This window comes from Mauremys mutica, chromosome 7, assembly GCF_020497125.1.
Source record: "Mauremys mutica isolate MM-2020 ecotype Southern chromosome 7, ASM2049712v1, whole genome shotgun sequence".
Lineage (NCBI taxonomy): Eukaryota > Metazoa > Chordata > Testudines > Geoemydidae > Mauremys > Mauremys mutica.
In genome coordinates, this window is record NC_059078.1 from 128,398,459 (window position 1) to 128,421,806 (window position 23,348).

The 23,348-nt window shown below is 68.4% G+C and overlaps 1 protein-coding gene across 2 annotated transcripts in view; it reads right to left on the reverse strand.

The window, feature by feature from the left end:
- Positions 1 to 1,577: 1,577 nt before the first annotated feature.
- Positions 1,578 to 23,348, reverse strand: part of CRTAC1 (cartilage acidic protein 1) — a 38,208-nt gene continuing 16,437 nt past the window's right edge. For both annotated transcript variants that reach the window (XM_045025715.1, XM_045025716.1), the window contains exons 3-15: positions 21,912 to 22,108; positions 18,235 to 18,365; positions 16,041 to 16,197; positions 13,717 to 13,851; positions 13,234 to 13,379; positions 11,078 to 11,214; positions 10,260 to 10,342; positions 8,932 to 9,032; positions 6,053 to 6,221; positions 4,509 to 4,654; positions 3,121 to 3,163; positions 2,602 to 2,745; positions 1,578 to 2,337 (exon numbers count right to left, since the gene is read on the reverse strand). In XM_045025715.1, the coding sequence (XP_044881650.1) occupies positions 2,219 to 2,337; positions 2,602 to 2,745; positions 3,121 to 3,163; positions 4,509 to 4,654; positions 6,053 to 6,221; positions 8,932 to 9,032; positions 10,260 to 10,342; positions 11,078 to 11,214; positions 13,234 to 13,379; positions 13,717 to 13,851; positions 16,041 to 16,197; positions 18,235 to 18,365; positions 21,912 to 22,108 (1,708 nt within the window). In that variant the 3' untranslated portion in view covers positions 1,578 to 2,218. The remainder of the gene's footprint in view (positions 2,338 to 2,601; positions 2,746 to 3,120; positions 3,164 to 4,508; positions 4,655 to 6,052; positions 6,222 to 8,931; positions 9,033 to 10,259; positions 10,343 to 11,077; positions 11,215 to 13,233; positions 13,380 to 13,716; positions 13,852 to 16,040; positions 16,198 to 18,234; positions 18,366 to 21,911; positions 22,109 to 23,348) is intronic.

Genomic DNA, 23,348 nt, shown 5'->3' on the forward strand with positions numbered 1-23,348 from the left:
GGGGCTGCCGTGGGTGTGGGGTGGCTCTGGGCGTGGGGCTGCAGTGGGTGTGAGGCTGCAGTGGGCGTGGGGCTGCCGTGGGTGTGGGGTGGCTCTGGGCGTGGGGCTGCAGTGGGTGTGGGGCTGCAGTGGGCGTGGGGCTGCCGTGGGTGTGGGGTGGCTCTGGGCGTGGGGCTGCCGTGGGCGTGGGGCTGCCATGGGCTGGGGGCTGCCGTGGGTGTGGGGTGGCCCAGGGCGTGGGGCTGCAGTGGGCGTGGGGCTCCCCTGGGCGTGGGGCTGCTGTGCGTGTGGGGTGGCCCTGAGCGTGGGGCTGCCCTGGGCGTGGGGCGCTGGCAGTGGCGCCGGCCAGGGCCCAAGGAGAAGCCGCTATGGCACTGGCAGCGGAAGGAGCCCTGCTCGCTGTGGCAGACGTGGTCACAACCCCCGGCTGCTCCCAGCGCTCGTCCATGGCTGAAGAAGGGGAGGGCGTCACCCCACAGGCCAGCCCCGGGGGCTGGTGGGCGGGGATCAGGGCGCCGGTGGAGGGAGCCAGGCAGAGACAGCAGTGCCAGGCAGGGCCAGCGGATGCCCTGCCTGTGCCAGTCCTGGCCACCTAGTCCAGGTGGCACCTGCCTCAAAGGCCGAATTAACCCCTGGGCTGCTGCAGCCTCCTGCGTCCAGGCGGCTCTGCCCTCCTGCTGGGACAATGGGGGGCCCCTTCCCCGGGCGCAGCTGCCTGCTGCGATCCCACTCTGTGGCCCTGCCCCTGGCCTGCCCCCCGGCCGGGGGCCCCCCCGGCTACTCACCCAGGCGCTGGCTGGCGGCGCGGGTGTCAGGCCGGAAGCCCGGGCGGCAGTGGCAGGCGAAGGGCCCCAGGGTGTTGGTGCAGAGCTGGCTGCAGGCATGCAGCCCCCGGGCACACCCGTCAATGTCTGGGGAGCACAGGGAGAGAGCAGGGGAGCAGTGGGCGGAGCTCCAGCAAGCCCAGCCCCCTGAGCCTCACGCTGGCACCGCAGGTACCCGCAGGCTGCTGAACTGTGCCATTGGCCGAGACCGGCCTGTGACCGCCCCTTCCAACCAATCACCTCATTCAAATCCATGGCTCAGAACAGCTGGGGGGGTGTTAAATACGTCCTGTAGGGGCCCCCTGATTGCCCCCCTGGTTGCCCCAGCTCCCTGCCAGCAGCTGGCCCAGCAGGAGCTAATGGGGCCGGAGCCAGCCCGTAGCCCCCAGCCCCCCTATGGGCACCGGCACTCTGGGGCGCACAGCGGCGGCTGGCTCGTGTCAGCTGGGTCCGACACCCACCCGCCACTCTCCTCCGCAAGACCCTCAGCCGCCCTCTCCGCACGCGCGGAGCCGGGGAGCGGCCCCCTCGATGGCTGTGGGGGAGAAAGCCAGGCACCCACGGACCCCGGGCCCTGCGTACCCACCCCGTAGGCTGAGCAGCGAGGGGTCCCGCCAGGGAGAGAGGGGGTCCGACCCTCTCACGTTCCACCTGCACCCCTATGGCCCAGCCTCACCCCGGCCACGGGCACCCAGGGAGCTGGCGCCACCTTGGAACCAGCGGGGCCCCCTGGTGTCACCCCCCAACAACTCATCAGGCAGGTGCAAATCGACAGCATAGAGTTTATTGGGTCGCTTCTCTGGGGCGGGGCTGGAAGACTGAGCCGGGTCCAGCTCCAGACAGTGGGGTCAATATCCTAGAAACACAGCGTGGGGCATCCCCCCCAGCGATCGGGGGGGTCCCCCATTGCCGAGATAGGGGCAGGTGAAGCTAACCTTGTAGGCCAAACCAGCAGGCACATGATACGGAATCGATTCGACTGAGGAAGCAGCTACCCCGGAGCCACCATCTTTGTCAAGGGCAAGCTCCATGGGGGCGCTGACGGGTCACGGGGACCCCGGAGCCACCATCTTTGTCAAGGGCAAGCTCCATGGGGGGCACTGACGGGTCACGGGGACCCCGGAGCCACCATCTTTGTCAAGGGCCCAGCTCCCATGGGGGGCGCTGACGGGTCACAGGGAGCTTCTCAGAAAACATGCAAGGGGGGATTGGCACACGGCTCTGCTGTGGCCCGGGTGGCTCCGTGCCCTTCTCAAAGATGGCCCCGGCCCAGCCAGCGCGTCGAGGGGCATTGGACAGGGTGGAGGGAAAGGGGCAGAGAGGCGGAGTGCGGCCGGAGAGGCAGAGGGAGGCAGAGACAGTCCAGGCTGGTTCTGGCCGGTCATTGGCAAAGGTTAAAGTGCATAGAAGTGACGGCAGAGTCCGAGGCCCAGCGGGAGGAGGGAGCTCGGGGGGCGCCAGGCCCGGAGCCGGCTCCCTGCAGAGGGGTATCCACCGAAAAAGGCCACTTGCGCTGCACAGAGAAGGAGAGACAGAGAGGAGGGGAGGGAGGGTCAGTGGCAGCCAGTGGGGGCAGAGGTGGGTCAGGGCCAGCCCTGCCCTGGGGCTGGGAGCTCTCTGCGCCGGGCTGGGACCAGCTCCAGGAGCATGGGCAGATCCACACGGCCAGTAACCAGGCCGGGCCTGCGAGGGGGCCAGGGCTCCCCAGGCTTCCAGAGCGCCCTGGGCGGGGGCTGGCCTGGTTCTCCGTGCCGGGCAGCCCCCGTGCGGCACTCACCCACGCAGGCCGTGCCGTCCTCGCTGGGCTCGAAGCCCCGGCTGCAGCGCCTGTTGCTGTGGCACCGGTACCCGCCGTACGTGTTGCTGCAGAGCGGCTTTTCCCGGGGGCACACGAAGGGGAACTCGGCACACTCGTCCGTGTCTGCAACCGGACAGGGCACAGCGTGAGCCGAGCCGCAGCCTGGCCTCCGGGGCAGGTGTGACAGCTCCCCACCCGCCCAGACGCGACAGCCACCACGGCTGGGGCACAACCAGGAGCCCCAGTGTCCCCAGGCTGCAGCCCCCCACCCCCGCTCCAGCCTGGCTGCAACCCCACAGCAAATCCTTGCCCTACAGCCAAGCCATGCAACAGCCCCCCCCGGCCAGGCTGCAGCACCCCTGCCAAGTAACCGGCCCAGAAATGCCCTGGCACACAGCCCCTCCCCCAGCTACAGCCCGCCTGCCACCCAGCCAGAGCAATCCCATGGCTCCTGCCCGGCACAGCCCTCCCATGGGCGCATCACAAGCAGCGACTCACCAACACAGCGTCCGTTCTCGTGCTGGGAGAATCCCTGGCCACACTGCAGCAAGGGGAGAAGCACAGATCCGGGGGGCTGGGATTAGTGTGGGGAGGGGCTGCCCCAGGCCCCCCAGCCAGCACTGATCAGTGAGGAGCAGGCTCAGGGCCTGCCCTGTGTGCAGCCAGGCAGGGGCACGGGGCACTGACTCCCCAGCGCTCCTGAGTCCACACACCAGGGACGGCGTCACAGGGCAGCTGGCAGGGGTGGCTGGGCCTTGCCTGCCTGGGTGAGGCCAGAGGCACCATGTCCCTGGCCTGTCCCGTCCAAGCGGGTGTCTGTCTGTCTGTGTCCTGTGCCATGTCCCCCTCCATGCCTCTGGGAGCTGCCCCCGGCCCCGCCCCGCCCCACTCCGTGCCAGGTGCGCTGCATGGCACTCACCTCCAGCGAGGTGGGCGGGAGCTGCCCCCAGCCCGGCCCGGCCCCACTCCATGCCAGGTGTGCTGCATGGCACTCACCTCCAGCGAGGTGGGCGGGAGCTGCCCCCAGCCCGGCCCTGCCCCACTCCCTGCCAGGTGCGCTGCATGGCACTCACCTCCAGCGAGGTGGGCGGGAGCTGCCCCCAGCCCGGCCCTGCCCCACTCCGTGCCAGGTGTGCTGCATGGCACCTCCAGCGAGGTGGGCGGGAGCTGCCCCCAGCCCGGCCCGGCCCCACTCCATGCCAGGTGTGCTGCATGGCACCTCCAGCGAGGTGGGCGGGAGCTGCCCCCAGCCCGGCCCTGCCCCACTCCGTGCCAGGTGTGCTGCATGGCACGTCCAGCGAGGTGGGCGGGAGCTGCCCCCAGCCCGGCCCGGCCCCAGTCCGTGCCAGGTGTGCTGCATGGCACTCACCTCCAGCGAGGTGGGCGGGAGCTGCCCCCAGCCCGGCCCGGCCCCACTCCATGCCAGGTGTGCTGCATGGCACTCACCTCCAGCGAGGTGGGCGGGAGCTGCCCCCGGCCCGACCCAGCCCCACTCCATGCCAGGTGCGCTGCATGGCACTCACCTCCAGCGAGGTGGGCGGGAGCTGCCCCCAGCCTGGCCCTGCCCCACTCCGTGCCAGGTGTGCTGCATGGCACCTCCAGCGAGGTGGGCGGGAGCTGCCCCCAGCCCGGCCCGGCCCCACTCCGTGCCAGGTGTGCTGCATGGCACCTCCAGCGAGGTGGGCGGGAGCTGCCCCCAGCCCGGCCCGGCCCCACTCCATGCCAGGTGTGCTGCATGGCACTCACCTCCAGCGAGGTGGGCGGGAGCTGCCCCCGGCCCGGCCCCACTCCATGCCAGGTGTGCTGCATGGCACCTCCAGCGAGGTGGGCAGGAGCTGCCCCCGGCCCGGCCCCACTCCGTGCCAGGTGTGCTGCATGGCACTCACCTCCAGCGAGGTGGGCGGGAGCTGCCCCTCAGCACCCTGGGGGTAGGGGATCTCCAGCATCGAGTTGGTCTCGCTGCTGGCCACAGCCCGGGTCACGACCCTGCCGTCCGGCCACGTCACCTCCAGGCTGCTGGCTTCATCCCGGCCTGCGGAGGAGGAGCCATCAGAGCAGGCAGCCGGGGGGCTGGGCCCAACCTGGGCAGGACTAGAGGGAGCAGATCTCAGCAGCGCAGGCCACTGCCCACCCAGGGGACCCTGCTGAGAGCAGCAGCTTGGGGGGCAGTGGGGTGGGCAGGGCAAGGGCCCAGGGCTAAGACACCGTTCGGTCCAGTTCCTGAGCACTCGGCTGCCCTGCTCACCCCGCAGGCCTGGCTGGGCCGGGAACGGGGGGGGGGGGGGAGGTAGGGGGCTCATGGGGCAATGGGGCATGGAAGCGCCCACCTCTCTGCACAGCAGCAGCTGAGGAGGGCAGCAGGGGCTGCTCAGCTCCCCCTCCCAGCCCAGGCAGCAGGCACCTAGCTGCAGCCAATGCTTAGAACCCCAACAATGAGACCCTCCAGCCCACCAACTCCCCGGGCCAGCGAGTGTAAAGGAACAGACCCCTCCACAGCCAAGTGGGGAGGGGGGACCTAGGGTGGGGCTAGCAGGGGCTGCGGGTTGGGACTGAGGGGAGCCCAGGGCTGGGCTGGCAGGGGCTGCGGGTCGGGAGGGAGGGGCATCGGCAGGGCTGAGGGGATCCCAGGGTGGGGCACTGGCAGGGCTGGGCTAGCAGGGGCTGCGGGTCGGGAGGGAGGGGCACGGGCAGGGCTAGGGGGCGGGCAGGGCTGGGCTAGCAGGGGCTGCGGGTCGGGAGGGAGGGGCACGGGCAGAGCTGGGGGGGGAGCCCAGGGCTGGGCTAGCAGGGGCTGCGGGTCGGGAGGGAGGGGCACGGGCAGGGCTGGGGGGGCAGGGCTGGGCTAGCAGGGGCTGCGGGTCGGGAGGGAGGGGCAAGGGCAGAGCTGGGGGAGCCCAGCGCCGGGCTGGCGGGGGTGCGGGTCGGGAGTGAGGGGCACTGGCAGAGCTGGGGGGGGAGCCCAGGGCTGGGCTAGCAGGGGCTGCGGGTCGGGAGGGAGGGGCATCGGCAGGGCTGAGGGGATCCCAGGGTGGGGCACTGGCAGGGCTGGGCTAGCAGGGGCTGCGGGTCGGGAGGGAGGGGCACGGGCAGAGCTGGGGGGGGAGCCCAGAGCTGGGCTAGCAGGGGCTGCGGGTCGGGAGGGAGGGGCACGGGCAGGGCTGGGGGGGAGGTGGGCAGGGCTGGGCTAGCAGGGGCTGTGGGTCGGGAGGGAGGGGCACGGGCAGGGCTAGGGGGCGGGCAGGGCTGGGCTGGGCTAGCAGGGGCTGCGGGTCGGGAGGGAGGGGCACGGGCAGGGCTGGGAGTCTAGTGCTGCCCTGACCCCATGTCTCAGCTCCGGCCAGGAGCCGCAGACGGATGCCCAGGGCTCCCTGGAGGCCGTGGCCAGGGCCGGGCGCCTCTCAGAGCAGGGGCCAGGCTGCCGGCGACTCACCTAGGCCGAAGTGCGCCACGGGCTCCATCTCGCACAGGTAGCCCGAGCCGCCGTCGATGATGCGCAGGTGCGCCCCGCTGCGCCGGGTGAACAGCACCACCCTGGCCCCCCGTGCAAAGGCCCCGAAGCGGGTGCGCGGGATGACGCGGAGCCAGTTATTGCCAGCGCCCTGCAGGGGACAGACGGGTGAGACGAGCTGGGCAGGGGGGTGGGGATCTTCTGGGAAGTTTGTATGAAGACTGTGTGTGCCTCAGTTTCCCCCATGCTGCTTTGTCACCTGGGGGTGCAGAAGGGCTGGATACTTTGCTGTGTGGACCAGGCGGTAAGTCCTGCTCTGGGTGCTCCCCACGGCCTGCCTAGCTGTGTTCCAGACCCACCTCACCCCCGGCAGGTGCTGGGGGGGTGCATTGCGCCCCAAGTCTCTCTCAGCCGGACTCACTGAAGGGGGCTCACGGCCTGAGCCAGGGGTGCTGAAGGCTCGGTCCAAGCAGGCGGTGAAGCTGAGGGGCTTCCCCAGCGACAGAGTGAGCCCCTGGGGGGTCTGGCTCCTCAAGGGGGCCTCCCTGGGGCTGCTGGAGAGCACCGGCCCTGGGGGTCTGTGGCGGGGGAGCAGAGGCGGGCTGGGGAAGGCACCACGAGGATGGGGGGTCGCTGAACGCACCAGAAGGATTTTGCTGTGAGTGACTGGCAGCCGCAGGGACCCGCAGGAGAACGGGGTGTGACCTGCCCCTGCTGGGAGCGGGGGGAGCGGGCAGCAGTTGGCCCGTCTGGAGAAGGATGAAGCAGGTTCTAGGCGGGTCTGAGAGCAGCAGAGGCAGCAGGCAGTAGGGCGTCCGTGCCCCCTGGGCCCCCGTCTTGCAGGGGGTGTCCTTGGGACCTGGGTCCCCCGACAGATTGGAGGTGGGGGAGCTGAGCAGAAAACGTGGCTTGTGGACAGGAAGCCAAAGGATCTGCACGGCGCTGGCAGAGCCGTTTGTGGGCAGCAGGGCCAGGCATGGAGAGACCTGGCGGGACTGGCCCAGGTCGAGGACCCAAAGAGGGGTGTCATAGGTTTATTCCCCACTTTGAACTTTAGCGTTCACAAGATGGGGACCTGCATGGACTCCTCTAAACTAAAATCCTAGTTTAGATCTGGTTCTAGGGGAAGGGAAGGGGGATAGGAAATCCCTCTTTGTTTGATTCAAGGAATTTGAATCCAGGTATCTCTCCTAAGCACTAGGAGAGGGGAGTGGGGAAATGGGTTGTTTCCCTTTGTGTTGAGATTCAAGTTTGGATCTGTGTTCCCCAGGGAGAGTTTTGGGGGAACAGGGAGTGTGTCAGACACTTAAAACTTGACTGGTGGCAGCAAGAACCAGATCTAAACTAGGATTTTAGTTTAGAGGAGTCCATGCAGGTCCCCATCTTGTGAACGCTAAAGTTCAAAGTGGGGAATAAACCTATGACAAGGGGCCACCCAGGGGTGCCCCAGAAGCAGGACTCTGGCAAGCCCAAATCAGGGGTGAGGGTGGATGCGGCCGAGGGACCTCAGAGACCTGTGATGTCATTTCTGTAGGCAAAACGCGCCAGGGTTATGGAAGCAGCAGCCACTCGGGGGACTCCAGCTCCCGACGGGACAGCCTGTCTGGGGCTCTGGGAGGAAGCTCCAGCCCCACGCGGGGGCCGATCAATGTGCAGGGTGCGCAGGGCACCCACAGGAGCAGGCGTGTGGCCCCAGGGAGGAAGTGCAGGCACTGGACACGGGTGCTGAGATGACACTGGCATGGCCCCGGGGTGGGCCCAGAACAGTTAGTGCCCCACGAATCTCGCCCCCTGAGGGGGTGTCTGGCCCCCCAGTGAAGAACTCCCTGAGACGGGGGCCAAGGAGGGGCCCAGAGGCAGGCTCAGTGACCTGCAGAGGTGCTGATGGGGGATGATCTGGACGTGTGGCTGGAGCTAAGGCCTATATTCACCCCCCAGCCTGGACCCGGGGTCGCAGACTGTCGCAGGGGCGGGAGCCTCCGGCTGGGGGAGACGCACTCCCGGGGACCAGGCTGAATTGGGCAGAGCCAGAGACTTTGTCTGGGGGGAAGGGGGATGACACTGGGAATGTGCTTAATGTTTTCTCCGAATACTAGGTGTGCGCCTCAGTTTCCCCTGTGTGTTACTCAAGAATCTAGGGGGTGGGACAAGGGGCTGTGATTTTTGCTGAGACCCCAGTGGGCAGGTGTGGCTGCCCCTCGCTGCCTGACACAGATAATGGCCGCAGGACTCCGTGACCCGGCAACGGATGGTCGGGGCTGTGTCAGTTGGAGCAAGGAGAAGGGTGGAGACTAGGCGGCCCTTTTGCCTGGGAAAGGGACAAAGGACGGAGGAGGGGCAGCAGGAGAGTCTGAGGCTGGGCTGCTGGAAGCGAGTCAGTCTCCTGGTTTGGGGCTCCGGGGGGATCCCCCCAGATGGACTTTCGTGACCATCCCCGATTTCTGTGCTCCCAAGCTCTGTTCTACGCTGTGCTCCCGAGCGACGACTAACAACCCGTCTGTGTCCCACGCTGGCTGGGAGTGGGGGGCAGGGCCCTTTGGGGGTGGGTGGGGCTCCCCAGGGGTCCGATCCAGGGGGACTCGCTGCCGGGAGCTCCCGGCGTGGGGCGAACAGGGGGCTGAACACTCCGAGGTCAGACCCAGGAAGCACCGATGGCCAGGAGGCTTCTTGCCCTGGTGAGCGTGTGCACTGAGGGATCCCCACTGACCGGAGCCCTGCCTGACTTCATCGGGGCGGTGCCCGCGCACCGAGACGGGGACTCCGTGACAGGGGAAACTGAGGCACACACAGTATTCACACACAGTCTTTACAGCAAAGCCCCACTGTAGCCCGGGGGTGGGGAGCACGGGGCCCCAACGCACCTGGGTGCCCCTGAAGACGGAGAGCGGCTGCGCCATGGACTCGCCATGGGACAGGATCAGGTCCAGTAGCCCATCGCCATCAAAGTCAGTCACCGCACCCCCTGCAATGACAGCAGGGGCTAGGGGTCAGCCCCCCTCGCAGTCCCCCTCCGCCCGGCTCTCACGCCAGCCCCGGCTCAGCCTGTGCCTGGAGAACGGCTCAGGTGACCACAGCCTTGCAGGGATGATCCACCCCCTGCCCCGGAGCCACGTTGGGCTGCAGGCAGCCCAGAGGGACAGACAGCTGGCGCCAGCAGCCGGGGAGGCAGCCCTGGCTACAAAGGGCCGTTTCTTGCCTAAGATGAAAAAGAGTCAGTGTCAGGGGTAGAACCCAGGAGTCCTGGCTCCCAGCCCCCCCTGCCCTGACCCCCTAGACCCCACACCCCTCCCAGAGCTGGGGATGGAACCCAGGAGTCCTGGCTCCCCTCACTCCCCAGACTCCACGCCCCTCCCAAAGCTGGGGATGGAACCCAGGAGTCCTGGCTCCCCTCACTCCCCAGACCCCACGCCCCTCCCAAAGCTGGGGATGGAACCCAGGAGTCCTGGCTCCCCTCACTCCCCAGACCCCAGACCCCACGCCCCTCCCAGAGCTGGGGATGGAACCCAGGAGTCCTGGCTCCCCTCACTCCCCAGACCCCACGCCCCTCCCAGAGCTGGGGATGGAACCCAGGAGTCCTGGCTCCCCTCACTCCCCAGACCCCACGCCCCTCCCAGAGCTGGGGATGGAACCCAGGAGTCCTGGCTCCCAGCCCCCTGCTCTGACCATTAGATCACGCTGCCTGTCAGTAGGTTCTTCAGCTTCCCTGACTGTCGCCCTGCAGCACGCACAGAGCCAGCCGCACGGTTCAGGTCCCCGGGGTGGGGTTCTGCCAGCAGCCACTGGCCTGTGCCAGGCTTGGCTCCCTGCACTGAGGGGGCAGCACCCAGCCCCTGACCCCCAGGAACTGACGGAGTCACTGGCAGATGAGGGCGTGGAGGGGCCAGGCCAGGGCCCTGCTGTTCGGGGGCAGAGATGGGAGATGACAATGGAGCCATCGATCCAGCCGCCCGCAAACCGGAGCCAACCCAGGATTCGCCCGCTCGTTCCCAGTCCTGCGCAGTGGCTGCAGCTCCCCACCCAGCCCTGCTGGCCAGGGCTGCCTCATGTGTCACCCCACTGACCCCCACAGCGCCCTGGGGTCCCCAGGCAGCACAGCCTGGGGGCACCTCAGCACATGGCCCTGCCGGGGGTGGCCCAGCCCGAGGGTCAGGGGAGCCCGGCAGCAGGGCTGCGGGCGTGGGGGACTCACCTGTGCCCCGGCCCTCGGGCTCCATGGCATCTCCGGGGTTCAGCTCCTCGATCACGGGGTCCAAGTGCTCCCTGCGGATGACCCTGCAAGGCCAGGCAGGGGATGAGGGTGAGAGCCAGGGCCCGGGGCCCCCAACCCCACCGGCTGCCCGAGCCCCTGCATGTCTGCCTCTGGCTCCAGGCAGGGTCCGTGGGCTGCAAGGGGCAGGGTTGGCAGAGGGTGCAGCTGTCGGGCGAGAGCCTAGGCCAGTGCTGCATCCCAGCGGGGAGCCCTGCCGGGCACACACAGCATCGTCTCCCTTCGGCACCAGGCAGGGACAGGCTGTGGCCGGGGGGCTCGGAGCCCCTGCTGGAGAGACTGCCAGGATCCCGCAGAGCCAGGTGGGCCTTCATGCGGGCGACCAGCCGGGGCCGGAGAGTGGCCATGGGGCTGGCCGTGCGGGGACTTGGCATGATTCGCCCGGGACACATGAGCAGTTTGGTGCTAATGAGCTATCGATGCCCACAATTAACGAGGGGCTGCTGCACAGAACCCAGACTAGTCGCGCTGCGAGTGAGGGGCTAAGAATGACATAGTCACAACGGCTGGTGCCCACGGGCTCTCGTGGGCACACCTCCTGCTCCTGGGCACGGAGCACATCTCCACGCCAGGGGCTCCGGAATCCAGTCCACCCGCCCGGCCCACCTCCTGGGCACGCAGCTGTGGCCCCTGGCTCTCCTGGGCATGTGGCCCATCTCCTGGGTGGGCAGGTGAGAAGCTCCCTGCCCCCGCCCGGTAGGCAGCCTGCCCTCCGACCCTGCCCCGGCAGGCGGCCCTACCGGAAGAGGCGGTTGGCGGAGGAGCCCCGGTACGCGATGTTGTTGAAGAACACCTCCAGCTCCTGGTTGTTGTCGAAGTCGGCCGCGAGGACGGTGCGGACGGGGGAGGGCATGGAGAACTTGGGCGTGGCGATGTCCTGCGGGAGAGACGGGTCAGGGTGTAGTTCTAGCATTTACTGTTTGTATTTTGTATAATTTAGAGTGAAGGATTGTCACGGAGTCCCTGGGCGCTGCTCTGGAACTGCTCCCCACCAAGCCAGGCAGGACTCTGGGGAGCCTCCTCTCCCTTGGAGCAGCCTGTCTGCAGGGCAAGAAGCTCCCACGGCTTCACCTCCTGGGTCTCTCCTTGGAGCATTCAGCATCCTCTGCCCCTCCGTGCGCTTCCCACAGAGAGTCCGCCCAGGCAGAGTCCTGGGGAAGCCACAGGGTCCTGCCCCCCCACTTCACAGTCAGACGTGACTCTCAGCCAGCCAGTAACACAGAGGTTTATTCGATGACAGGAACACGGTCTAAACCAGAGCTTGTAGGTACTGCGAACCGGACCCCTCGGCCGGGTCCATTCTGGGGGGCAGTGAGCCAGATCCCCACGTCTGCACTCACTCCTCGTCCCCAGCCAGCTCCAGACTGAAACCCCCTCCAGCCCCTCCTCTCTGCTCAGCCCCTTCCCCGGGCCAGGAGGTCACCTGATCCCTTTGTCTCCAACACCTTCAGCTGGCACCTTGCAGAGGGGGGGCCCAGGCCATCAGTTGCTAGGAGACAGTGGGTCAGGCATTTAGGTGCACTGGCCCTTTGCTCTGCTAGATATTAAGAACTGCAGAGGGGACACTGAGGCACCAACACAGTATTCAGAGCAAACATTAAGAACATTCCCAGTTCATCACAAGGATAAAGAATAAGAAGATAATAATGTAGCTGTGACTGGTTTTCTTCTGCATTGCAATGTGATGCTCCTGTTCAAAACGTTCTGTGGAAATGAATTGTGGTTTGTGTGTGAATGAGGAATGGGTGTTAAGAGATAAGTGTGAAGGCCATCGCTGAACCAGATGTTCTAGGGAGAAACCGGAGCCAGACGCAAGGGCGCCAGGAGGCTGCAACACGCTTCTGTTGGAATGTCAGAGGAGGGCAGATTGACAACCCTAAAGAGGCGACAGGCACCTATCAGTGGGGACAAGAGAGCCGTGATCAAACCCAGCCCGGGGTAACTCCCTGAGAGACTTGAGGAAAGAACAAGATAAAGGCTGAGAAGGACAATGGAAGAAAACAAGCCCTCGTCAAACAGCAATTGATTACAGCACCACAGTGCAGAACTCACTGGTCCCGGTGCAGGAAAATCACTATATGAACAGGGGGCCTTGCCATGGAACATTGAGTTCGTCCTGGCCAGACTTCCCCGGAGCATCGTGTCGCGATCGACAGAACCCGGCTCCTCCCTACCCGTGATCAACCTCGCTGGCCACTAGATTGATCCGGAGTCTGGACGTGTGTGTGTGTGTGTGTGTGTGTGTGTGTGTGTGTGTGTGTGTGTGTGTGTGTGTGTGTGTGTGTGTGTGTGTGTAGATACTAATTGTTGTATCTCCAATAAACACGGTCTGCTGCCTTTTCCCTTGAAAAAGATCCCATGTGCTTCTTAAGAAGCATAAGAAGGGCCATGGAGCGACGGGGACTGGGCAGCACAGCGGGCAGCGCCAAGGGATATCTTTACGAGTCCGGCATGCCTCAGTTTCCCCTGCACTGTTCCCCCGTGGGTGGGACAGGACTGTTTGCTCTCAGGACAGGCGGAGACACGGGTGCTGTCGCCTGGCTGGCCTGGCCCCAGATCAGTGGAGATTTGAGACGCCGATGGCAAATCCAGTCCCCAGGACGCTGACACCCAGCGCCCCAGGGGACAGATCTCCCCACCTCTGCGCAGGGAGGCTGAGCACCCCCCGCCAGCTGGAGATCAAAGGGCTGGGAGGAGTTGGGGCTCTCACCAGGAGTCGGACCAAGAGGTCCCAGGCCGACAGAGCTGGAATCCAGGGGCTCCCCAGAATGGGCCGTGAGTGACCACCCGCAGGGAGAGCGGGGACAGCAAGCCCCCCGGGGAGGGCGTGGAAGGCTGGGAGAACTGGGGGCCCTGGTCCCGGTGCCCCTTGGCAGCGTGTGCGCCCCACTCTCACCCGGAAGCGGACCCGCCCGCTGGCGCTCGTCTGCAGGTAGAGGCGGTGGGGCCCATTCCAGTTGCCGTAGACGATGTCCACTTTGCCGTCGCGGTTGAAGTCAGCCAGGGCCACGCCGCGGCCGTGCTGGTAGGGGTCATCCAGGCCTGCAGGGCAGCAGAGGAGACTGTTTGGGAGCGGGGCCAAGGACAGTGACACCCCCAACCCCACAGCAGAGGGAGCCCCATCTCTGCCTGGGCTGGGGCCGGGGCCAGCTCGGCTGCCCTGTTCCCTCCACCCCAATCCCGTTCTGTTAGTGCCGCTGGGCTCCCTGAGAGACCCACGCTCGGGGTCCCCAGCTCGGCCTCCCACAGGCCCTGTGGGTATCGCTCGGGCGCTCTGGCCCCTGTAACACCAGGGCTGGCTCCAGGCCTGACCCCCCGGCCATGCCACCGCCCTCCCCTCCGCCAGCTGCAGGTCCTTCACCCGCCTGCGCTCACTCACCGGCGCTGGCAGCCACGTCGACGAAGCTGCCGTCCCCCTGGTTGTGGAAGAGGAAGTTGGGCCCATTCTCGTTATCGCAGAATATGTCCGAGGCGCTGGCACTCAGGATGGGGCCCACGGCCACCCCCCGGCCACCTGGGGACAGCAGGGCACGGGTCAGGCCCCAGAACTTGCTAGCACAGAAATCAGTTACTTTCAGCCAAGTCCATCTTGGGGAGTCTTGGGCCAGAGGGCCTGGACTCCCCCTTCTCCAGTTCCCCCCAAGCAGACTGCCAGCTTCCAGTGACCCGACCTCCAACACCTCCACCACCCCCGCCCCCGTTTCTCCTCCTCCTTGTCTTTGTCTTGCTTCCTGGGCAGAGTCACCTGGTCCTCACCTGGCTGCATCCCCCTCCTGGGTCTCAGGTACAAAGAGCACTGGCCATAGCCTATGTGCAGGCAGCTGGAGCAGCTTCACCTGCCCCAGAGGTCTCAGCCAAAGTCCCACACCCCTATTCCCCCCACCGAGGTATTGGTGCAGCACACAGGGAAACTGAGGCACACACTGTATTCACACAAAACAGTAAAACTCACATAGGCTCACCAGTAAGACTTACATACACCATAACAAGGGAAAATCCCCACTTGGTCACACTCTCCCATCATCCAGCTGAAGGCTCGACCCGCGCACAAGGGCATTGCAAACACGGCAAACTCAAACATGGCACCGCAGGGCCCCCTGCTCACTGCATTCCTTGATCTCCAGGGAGCAGAGACCTACGCGTGAACTCACCCTGTCCACTGGGGCTCTGGGCCGGAGGGGCTACATATCCCTGACAAGGGGGAACCGAGGCTCTTTCCTGCTGTCTGAACCCTGAGGGGCAAAGATCCCAGCCCGGCTAGGCGTGGGTCAGCCCTGGAAGCCACTCGGCAGGGAGATTACTGCAGCTCCGCCACTTCTGGGATCAGACAAACTCCTCGGAGTGGCGGAGTGGCTGTTTGCCTGTTGATACTGTCTCTGGCTCCTCGCTGGGGTCAGCTCCAGGACCGGCTCCCACGCTGTCCCTGGGTGAGATCGGAGGGACAAGCCGAGCTGGGGGAAGCAGCCGCTCTCTTGGGACTGGAAGTGGCTTGAACTTTGTGATTTTGGGGGTACGTGATGAGGCCGTGTGGCTGGCCGGGGGCGCGCTGGGCTGGAGAGCCCAGGGGAACCATCTGGGCAGGGGCGGCTCTAGGAATTTCGCCGCCCCAAGCACGGCAGCACGCCGCGGGGGGCGCTCTGGCGGTCGCCGGTCCCGCGGCTCCAGTGGACCTCCTGCAGACGTGCCTGCGGAGGGTCCGCTGGTCCCGCGGCTCCGGTGGAGCATCCGCAGGCACAGCTGCGGGAGGTCCACCGGAGCCGCCTGCCGCCCCCCCGGCGACAGGCAGAGCGCCCCCCGCGGCATGCCGCCCCAAGCATGCGCTTGGCGCGCTGGGGTCTGGACCCGGCCCTGCATCTGGGACTCCACCACAAGACTGTTGTAGGACTTTGAAAGTCCACATTTGTTACTGGCCTGGTGAAAGCTAATTATAGACCCCGCCACTGGTCTGGGGCGTCTGCCCCTCCAAACAGCGACACCCTGTTCTAACCCTCAGCACCTGCCATCTCCCCTGGGAGCCCCCGCACACTCACGGCCCTTCCTGCCGGCTCCCCAGGGCAGGCTTGGCCCTTGGGCGGGGCCAGGGGGATACGGGAGGTCGGAGCGGCTGTGAACCAGGCTCTGGCAGGTCTGGTGCAAGGGACAGGCAACCCCAGCTCAGGGGGGCCCAGCCCCTGGCCCCTGCCCCTCTCCAGCTGGATAGGAAAGGTCGAGAGGGGGGAGCCAGGCCTTCCCAGGTACCCAGGGCCAGGCCGGGAGAGGCAGTGAGTGCAGGGGCCGGCCATGGGCAAATCCACCCGAACGCTGGGCCCAATACCCAGGAGCAGCCATGGCAGCTGCCCGCATGGCGCCACCCTTGCGAACCAGCTGCCCATGTGATTTGCTGCTGAGACCAGGCACTCCCGGGGCAAGGGTCGGAGATGGAGCAAGCAGCCCGGGGGAGACCTTGGAGCCCAGACTCCCTACCGGGGTGGGGCGGGGCGGGACGGGGGGGCTGGCTCCAGGCCCCTGGCTCTGGGGATTGTCCTCATGCAGCCCCCGTCCTGGGCAGGAGTCACAGATGGTGCTATCAGCCCCAGCACCATGTGTGCCAGGCGTGGCACTTGCTTTATGGGCAGCGCCGCGCCGCGCCTCCCCATGGGCCCCTCCCGCGGCACCCCCTCCCCTTCCCGCCGGCCTCAGCCCCACCCGCAGGCTGCCCAGGACCTGTGTATTTGTTGACCCCGGCCTCGGCGGCGACGTCGGTCAGCACCACGATGCCACGGGCAGGGTCGCTGGCGGCCACGTCCATCTCCAGCAGCGCGTGGGGGCCCAGGTTGCCGTTGGCATAGTTGGCGATGTAGATGGCGTATCGGCCGGAGCCCTGTGGGCAAGGGGCAGGTGGGTGAGGGCAGAGCCAGGCCCCTGCCCGGCTCGCCAGCCTGCAGCCAGCTGTGACACCCTGGCTGGGGCAGCAGCAGGCCTAGGAAGGGGCTTCCCTCGCTGCTCCGGGATGGAGACACCTGGGGCGGGGGCGGGGTCCTGGGGGGGGCTGCAGCCTGCGGGCTCTGGCCAGCCCCGCGGGGAGCGGATGAGAGCCCCGCAGCACGGCTGGGGTGGCTGCAGCCAGGCCAGGGCCCCGGGCCCCACGCTCAGCTGCTGTTCCCTGGGGGTCCGCGCTGCTCTCGCTGCCCCCAGCCCTGCAGGGACAGTCACTCGAGGGCTGAGCCTGCCGGACCTGCCAAGATTCAGTGTCTGTCCGGCTTCCCCCCATGCTGGGAATGCTCATGCTGCACCCCCCCACCGCCGGGCTCCCCCTCTGCTGCCCCCCACCGCCCCCCCCGCATCTCAGTCCTGCTCCCCTCCACCTGCCCCCAGCTCCACCCCATGGCTTAGCCCCACTCCCCAACCTCCTTCCTCCCCAGTCCCCCCCCATGGTACAGCCCCACTTCCCCTTACCTGACCCCCAAGCCTCCCACTCCGCAGTCCTACCCCCCAACCCCGCCTCTTGGCCCCACTCCCCCACACCCCGGCTCCGCCCCCGCCCCCCGGGTAGGCCCCGCTGCCCCACACCTTACAGCCCCACCCCGCCCCCCACCCCGCCCCCGGGTAGGCCCCGCTGCCCCACACCTCACAGCCTGGCTCCGCCCCCCCGGGTAGGCCCCACTGCCCCACACCTCACAGCCCGGCTCCGCCCCCCGGGTAGCAGCCGCTGCCCCACACCTCACAGCCCGGCTCCACCCCCCGCCCTGCCCCCCCCGGGTAGGCCCCGCTGCCCCACACCTCACAGCCCGGCTCCGCCCCCCGGGTAGGCCCCGCTGCCCCACACCTCACAGCCCGGCTCCGCCCCCCGGATAGGCCCCGCTGCCCCACACCTCACAGCCCGGCTCCGCCCCCCAGATAGGCCCCGCTGCCCCACACCTCACAGCCCGGCTCCGCCCCCCGGGTAGGCCCCGCTGCCCCACACCTCACAGCCCGGCTCCGCCCCCCGGGTAGGCCCCGCTGCCCCACACCTCACAGCCCAGCTCTGCCCCCCGCCCCTCCCCCCGGGTAGGCCCCGCTGCCCCACACCTCACAGCCCGGCTCCGCCCCCCGCCCCACCCCCCGGGTAGGCTCCGCTGCCCCACACCTCACAGCCCGGCTCTGCCCCCCGCCCCGCCCCCCCGGGTAGGCCCCTGCCCCACACTCCCCCGCCCGCTCCCATTGTTCCCCTGCAGCAGCTGGGGCCTGATTTAGTGATAATCGTTGGGAAACAAACAGCGGGAGGAGGAGGAAGAAGAAAGAGCCGGTGACAGGAGCATAAATCACCCTCAGGCTCTTTCTCAGCAAGAGGCTCCAGGGCCCTGACGGGGGTGGGGGGTGGAGAAGCACAGCGCCTGACACCTGGGGGGGGGGGAGAGAAGCACAGCGCCTGACACCTGGGGGGGGAGGCGGGAACCTGGGGCCCTGTCACCTGGCGGGGGGGGTGGGGGGGCAGAGAAGCACAGCACCTGACACCTGGGGGGGGCAGAGAAGCACAGCGCCTGACACCTGGGGGGGGGGGGAGGCGGGAACCTGGGGCCCTGACACCTGGGGGGTGGGGGGCAGAGAAGCACAGCGCCTGACACCTGGGGGGGGGAGAGAAGCACAGCACCTGACACCTGGGGGGGGAGGCGGGAACCTGGGGCCCTGACACCTCCAGGGGGGGTGGGGGGCACCTAGCACCCTGACACCCCGACAGTGGGGAGGCACTTAGGGGGCAGAGGGCTCAGGACGGGATGGGGGAGGCCCCCAAGTGCCCCCTCGTCCCCGTACACCCAGCGACAGCCTGGGGGCCGGGAGGAGTTTGGGGGTCAGAGACTGACCTGGGTGGTAAGGAAGCTCCCCCCTCCCCCCATAACCCAGCCCCGAGGGCCACCAGCCGGGCTCGCTGCCCACTCACCGCCCTGTCCACGCAGGCCACCGAGCGCCCGGCGAAGCGGCTGGCCACTGCCCGGTTCACCTCGTCGCCCAGGAGGTCCTCCCAGCGCCCGGCCCGGAACTTGAACAGCTTGTCCGTGTAGGTGGCCAGGCCTGGGGGAGAGAGGGGGTCAGGGAGGGGCCAGGCCCCACAAGTGTGCAGGGAGAGCAGCAGGGGCCGGGCCGGCTCGGCGTGGATCTGCCCGGGCAGGGGGGCTGCCACACCTTGCAGAACCCCCCCTGCACTGCCCTGGGGAGATCACAGCAGCCAGGCCCTGCTCTCTTGAGCCCGCCAGCCCTGCTGGGGCCCCTCAATCCCGGCCCGCAGCCCCCACGCGCAGTCCAGGGGCGCGGGGCAGCGGCTGCTCTCCAGCCAAGGGTGGCCGGCAGAACGAACTCATTAAGGGGAGCGGTGCGGAGCCGGTGGATCACACAGGGGAGGGGGAAATCGATGGCAGAGCCCGCGGCCGCACGGCCAGCGACAGGAGTAATGGGGCTGCTTGATTTAGGGACAGGCAACGTGCTGGCAGCTGCAAGCTGGGTAATTAGGTGTGTCAGGAAGACGGATCCATGGTGATAGCCACATGGCCTCCGCTCGGCAGGGCCCCACTGCTAGGAAAAACAAAGGGGGAGCCCCACGGACGGGGGCCTGTGCCCTTCCCAAGGGGGAAGCCTGGGGGACCCAATTTCAGTTGTTAGTGGCTCCGAGAGCAGCACCAAAGCCAGGCCAGGAGGGTCCCTGCCCCAGCTCAGAGCTCACTGCACCGGGGCCCAGCACCCCAAGGGCAGAGGTGGAGGCACCCGGCAAGGCCAGGGGCCTGGCAGAGCAGGAGGGGGCCCAACCCAGAGACCTGCCCGTGACCAGAGCTGGGTGCCCTGCAGGGACGGGCAGCCGGAGCTCCAGCTGCAGTGGCAGGACAGGCTGGCACTGCCCAGCGTACTGGTGACCTGTCTCCAAGGGGAGACACCGGGGCCAGGGGTTCGGAGGAGATTCCGGCGCACAATGGCCCCTGCCTCTGGGAGCCAGGCCATTAGCGGGGCAGGAAGGGCTGCCAGGCCCTCGGGGAGCCGTTGGACCTGCCAGTCTCCTTGGTGACGTGCCCGCACACAGCTGAAGGCACTGCCAGGCCCCCGGGACTCTGGCACCGCTCCCACCAGGGCAGCAACTCGGCACCGTCACACCCCTCCCCTCTCCCTGGCAACCGCCCCGTCACCGTCCCTGGTCACTGCAGGGGGCAGGCCACGGCCAGGGGCCCGAGGAGCACTGGGCGGACGCCTGCAGTGCCGCGGGGGCATGGCCTGCAGGGAAGAACTGCCGGCTGGAGCTGGAGGGCAGCTGCCCTGGCCTGTGCTAGGGGTGTGAGCCTCAAACGCCATGGCAGGAGACGGGGCACACGAGGGGTTAAGGGACAGCCCCTATCACTACCCTGGGGATGGGGGATGGGAGCTAGTCAGCCCATCCCCAGCCTGGAGAGCTGGGGCACGGCCAGGGGACGGGGGGCAGCGCCGTGCCCCGGGGTGCCAGGCTGGGGCACGGCCAGGGGACAGGGGGGCAGCACCACGCCCTGGGGCGCCAGGCTGGGGCACGGCCAGGGGACGGGACAGCACCACGCCAGCACCACGCCCTGGGGCGCCAGGCTGGGCACGGCCAGGGGACGGGGGGCAGCACTGTGCCCCGGGGCGCCAGGCTGGGGCACGGCCAGGGGATGGGACTGCACCACGCCAGCACCACGCCCTGGGGCGCCAGGCTGGGCACGGCCAGGGGACGGGGGGCAGCACTGTGCCCCGGAGCGCCAGGCTGGGGCACGGCCAGGGGACGGGGGCAGCACCACGCCAGCACCACGCCCTGGGGCGCCAGGCTGGGCACGGCCAGGGGACGGGGGGGCAGCGCCACACCTCAGGGTGCCAGGGTGGGGCACGGCCAGGGCACAGGACAGCACCATGCCAGCGCCACGCCCCAGGGTGCCAGGCTGGGGCACGCCCAGGGGATGGGGGGCAGCGCCACGCCCCAGGCACCAGGCTGGGGCACGCCCAGGGGACGGGGGAGGCGCCACGCCCCAGGCACCAGGCTGGGGCACGCCCAGGGGACGGGGGGCGGCACCCAGCAGCGCCCCTATTGCCAGGCTGGGGGTATTGGGACATGCACCTGCTGGTGAATACAGCAGGTTCCCCCCTACCCCCCTTCTCTTTGGCCGCAGCTTGACCCTAGTGCTGTGGCTCCGGGGAGAGGGCCCTGCGCTGGGTAGGGGACCCCGTCCCAGCAGGGCCTCAGGGGCTGCCTGGCCGTGGGCCTGCAGCGCAGCGGGAGGGCTGGGGGCCGCGGGCGCTGCTGACTCAGCGGCTGTGCTGGCTCCTTGTCCCGGCCATGAATCAATGGAGTCACTCGACTGAGAAATTAACTCCAGGCTGCAGCCATCTCTCATGCACCGAAGGTCACGGCAGTGCCACACGGCAGGCCCAGGGCCAGGCCCTCCCCACGCCCCCAGGGACTTGCCCCCAGCACCTCCCCATGAATTCCCAGTCCAGAGCTGTGGTTGCACCCTCCTGGGGACCCCCAGGCCTCTGATGGGCTCTGAGGGGGCGGGGCGTGCAGGGGGCAGGGGAAACGGGCCATGGGTTCTGTGGCAGGGGGTGCAGGGGGCTGGGCGCCGTGTGTGTGTGCGGGAATGGGCTGTGGGCTCTCTGGGAGTGGGTGCAGGGGGGCCGTGCCGGAGGGGTGCAGAGGGCGGGGCGCCGTGGGGGTGCAGGGGGATGACCCATGGGCTCCGTGCCGGGGGGTGCAGAGGGCTGGGGGCCGTGGGGGTGCAGGGGGATGACTCGCGGGCTCCGTGCCGGGGGGGTGCAGAGGGCTCCGTGCCGGGGGGTGCAGAGGGCTGGGCGCCGTGGGGGTGCAGGGGGATGACTCGCGGGCTCCGTGCCGGGGGGTGCAGAGGGCTCCGTGCCGGGGGGAGCAGAGGGCGGGGCGCCGTGGGGGTGCAGGGGGATGACTCGCGGGCTCCGTGCCGGGGGGTGCAGAGGGCTCCGTGCTGGGGGGTTGCAGAGGGCTCCGTGCCGGGGGGTTGCAGAGGGCTGGGGGCCGTGGGGGTGCAGGGGGATGACCCGCGGGCTTCGTGCGGGGGGGTGCAGAGGGCTGGGCGCCGTGGGGGTGCAGGGGGATGACTCGCGGGCTCCGTGCCGGGGGGTGCAGAGGGCTCCGTGCCGGGGGGTGCAGAGGGCTGGGCGCCGTGGGGGTGCAGGGAGATGACCCGCGGGCTCCGTGCTGGGGGGGTGCAGGGGGATGACCCGCGGGCTCCGTGCCGGGGGGGGTGCAGGGGGATGACCCGTGGGCTCCATGCCGGGGGGTGCAGACGGCTCCGTGCCGGGGGGTGCAGAGGGCCGGGTGCCGTGGGGGTGCAGGGGGATGACCCGCGGGCTCCGTGCCGGGGGGTGCAGGGGGATGACTCGCGGGCTCCGTGCTGGGGGGATGCAGGGGGATGACCCGTGGGCTCCATGCCGGGGGGTGCAGACGGCTCCGTGCCGGGGGGTGCAGAGGGCTGGGGGCCGTGGGGGTGCAGGGGGATGACTCGCGGGCTCCGTGCCGGGGGGGTGCAGAGGGCTGGGCGCCGTGGGGGTGCATGGGGGTGACCCGCGGGCTCCGTGCCGGGGGCCGGCGCAGCTCACCCGAGAAGGCGTTGTTGGTGTTGAGGAAGTAGATCTCCTCGCGCCCGTCCCCGTCGATGTCGCAGGCCGTCACCCCGATGGCGTTGCCCTGGCGATCCCGCAGCGCGTAATACGGGGAGCTGCGCTCGTCCTGTGCCAGGTTCACCAGCCGCTGCCGCGCCCGGTCATACTTCAGCACCAGGTTGGGTCCATTGTACCTGGGGGGGGGCGAGCGTGAGCACCGGGGGAGGCACGAGGAACCCACCCCGGCCCGCACGTGTGCCTTGGGCAGGCTGGCACGGCCGGGCCGGGGCCCCCAGAGGGCTTGGGGCAGTCTCAGGGCTCTGGCTACATGATCCCGCTGGCCCAGGAATCTAGCAATCAGCAGAGAAGCCCTGGAGCCCGAGGGCTGGGCACGACCAGGCTGTGCCCAGCACGGGGCCCAGCCCCACGGGGAGATGGACGCCCTGGCTGGCAGGAGCTTGTTCCCTGCACCCCCAGAGGCAGGAGGGCAGAGGGGGAGGGGCAGCGGGGGTGCTGCTGGTTGGGGGGATCCCTGAACACGCTGGGGGTGTGGGGGGTGAGATGCTGCCCCTAATTGAGCCCCACCCTGCCTGGCAGCACTGGGCCTGGCACCGCGTCCGCCTGCAGAGCCACACAGCAGTGCCAGGGCATGAGGTACCAGCCGGGCTGCGGGAGAGCTGCAGGCATGACTGGGGCAGACACCCCATAGCCCCCCCATCTCCTGCCAGGCCGTGGGAGGCACGTGGCCAGTTACCATGTATCCTCGCTGCAGGATCAGTCCCATCATGTGGCCCCTAATGGTGGAGGGTCACTGCCCCCTCCTCTGCCAGGCCATGAATGTGGTGGGTGCTGCCCACGCCACCCAAGAGGCTGCTCAGAGACACCACTCAGCTCCCTGGCGTGATGGGGGTGACTGGCCTCACGTGGCCCCTGTCCTCCTAGAAGATCAGGGCTGGAAGGGACCTCAGGAGGTATCTAGTCCCACCCCCTGCTCAAAGCAGGACCAAACCCAACTAAATCATCCCAGCCAGGGCTTTGTCAAGCCGGGCCTTAAACACCTCTAAGGAAGGAGATTCCACCCCCTCCCTAGGGAACCCATTCCAGTGCTTCACCACCCTACTAGTGAAATAGTGTTTCCTAATATCCACCCTAGACCTCCCCCACTGCAACCTGAGCCCATTGCTCCGTGTTCAGTCAGGCCGACAGGCTCCAGCGGGCCGTGGCCTGGCCCCCCAGAGCACCCTGCCAGCACGCGTGGAAACAGCAGGGCGCAGCTGCTCCCCACCCCAGACATGGCTGCCCCAGGCGAGGCTCAGAGGGGCTGGGCCCCCCAGCTGAGGGAGGAGCAAGCCTGAACGTTGCTGCACCATGGCCTCAGGGCAGGGCAGAGCATGGTGCCAGCGACCCCGGCTGCTGCCCCGGAGGGAGAGGAGC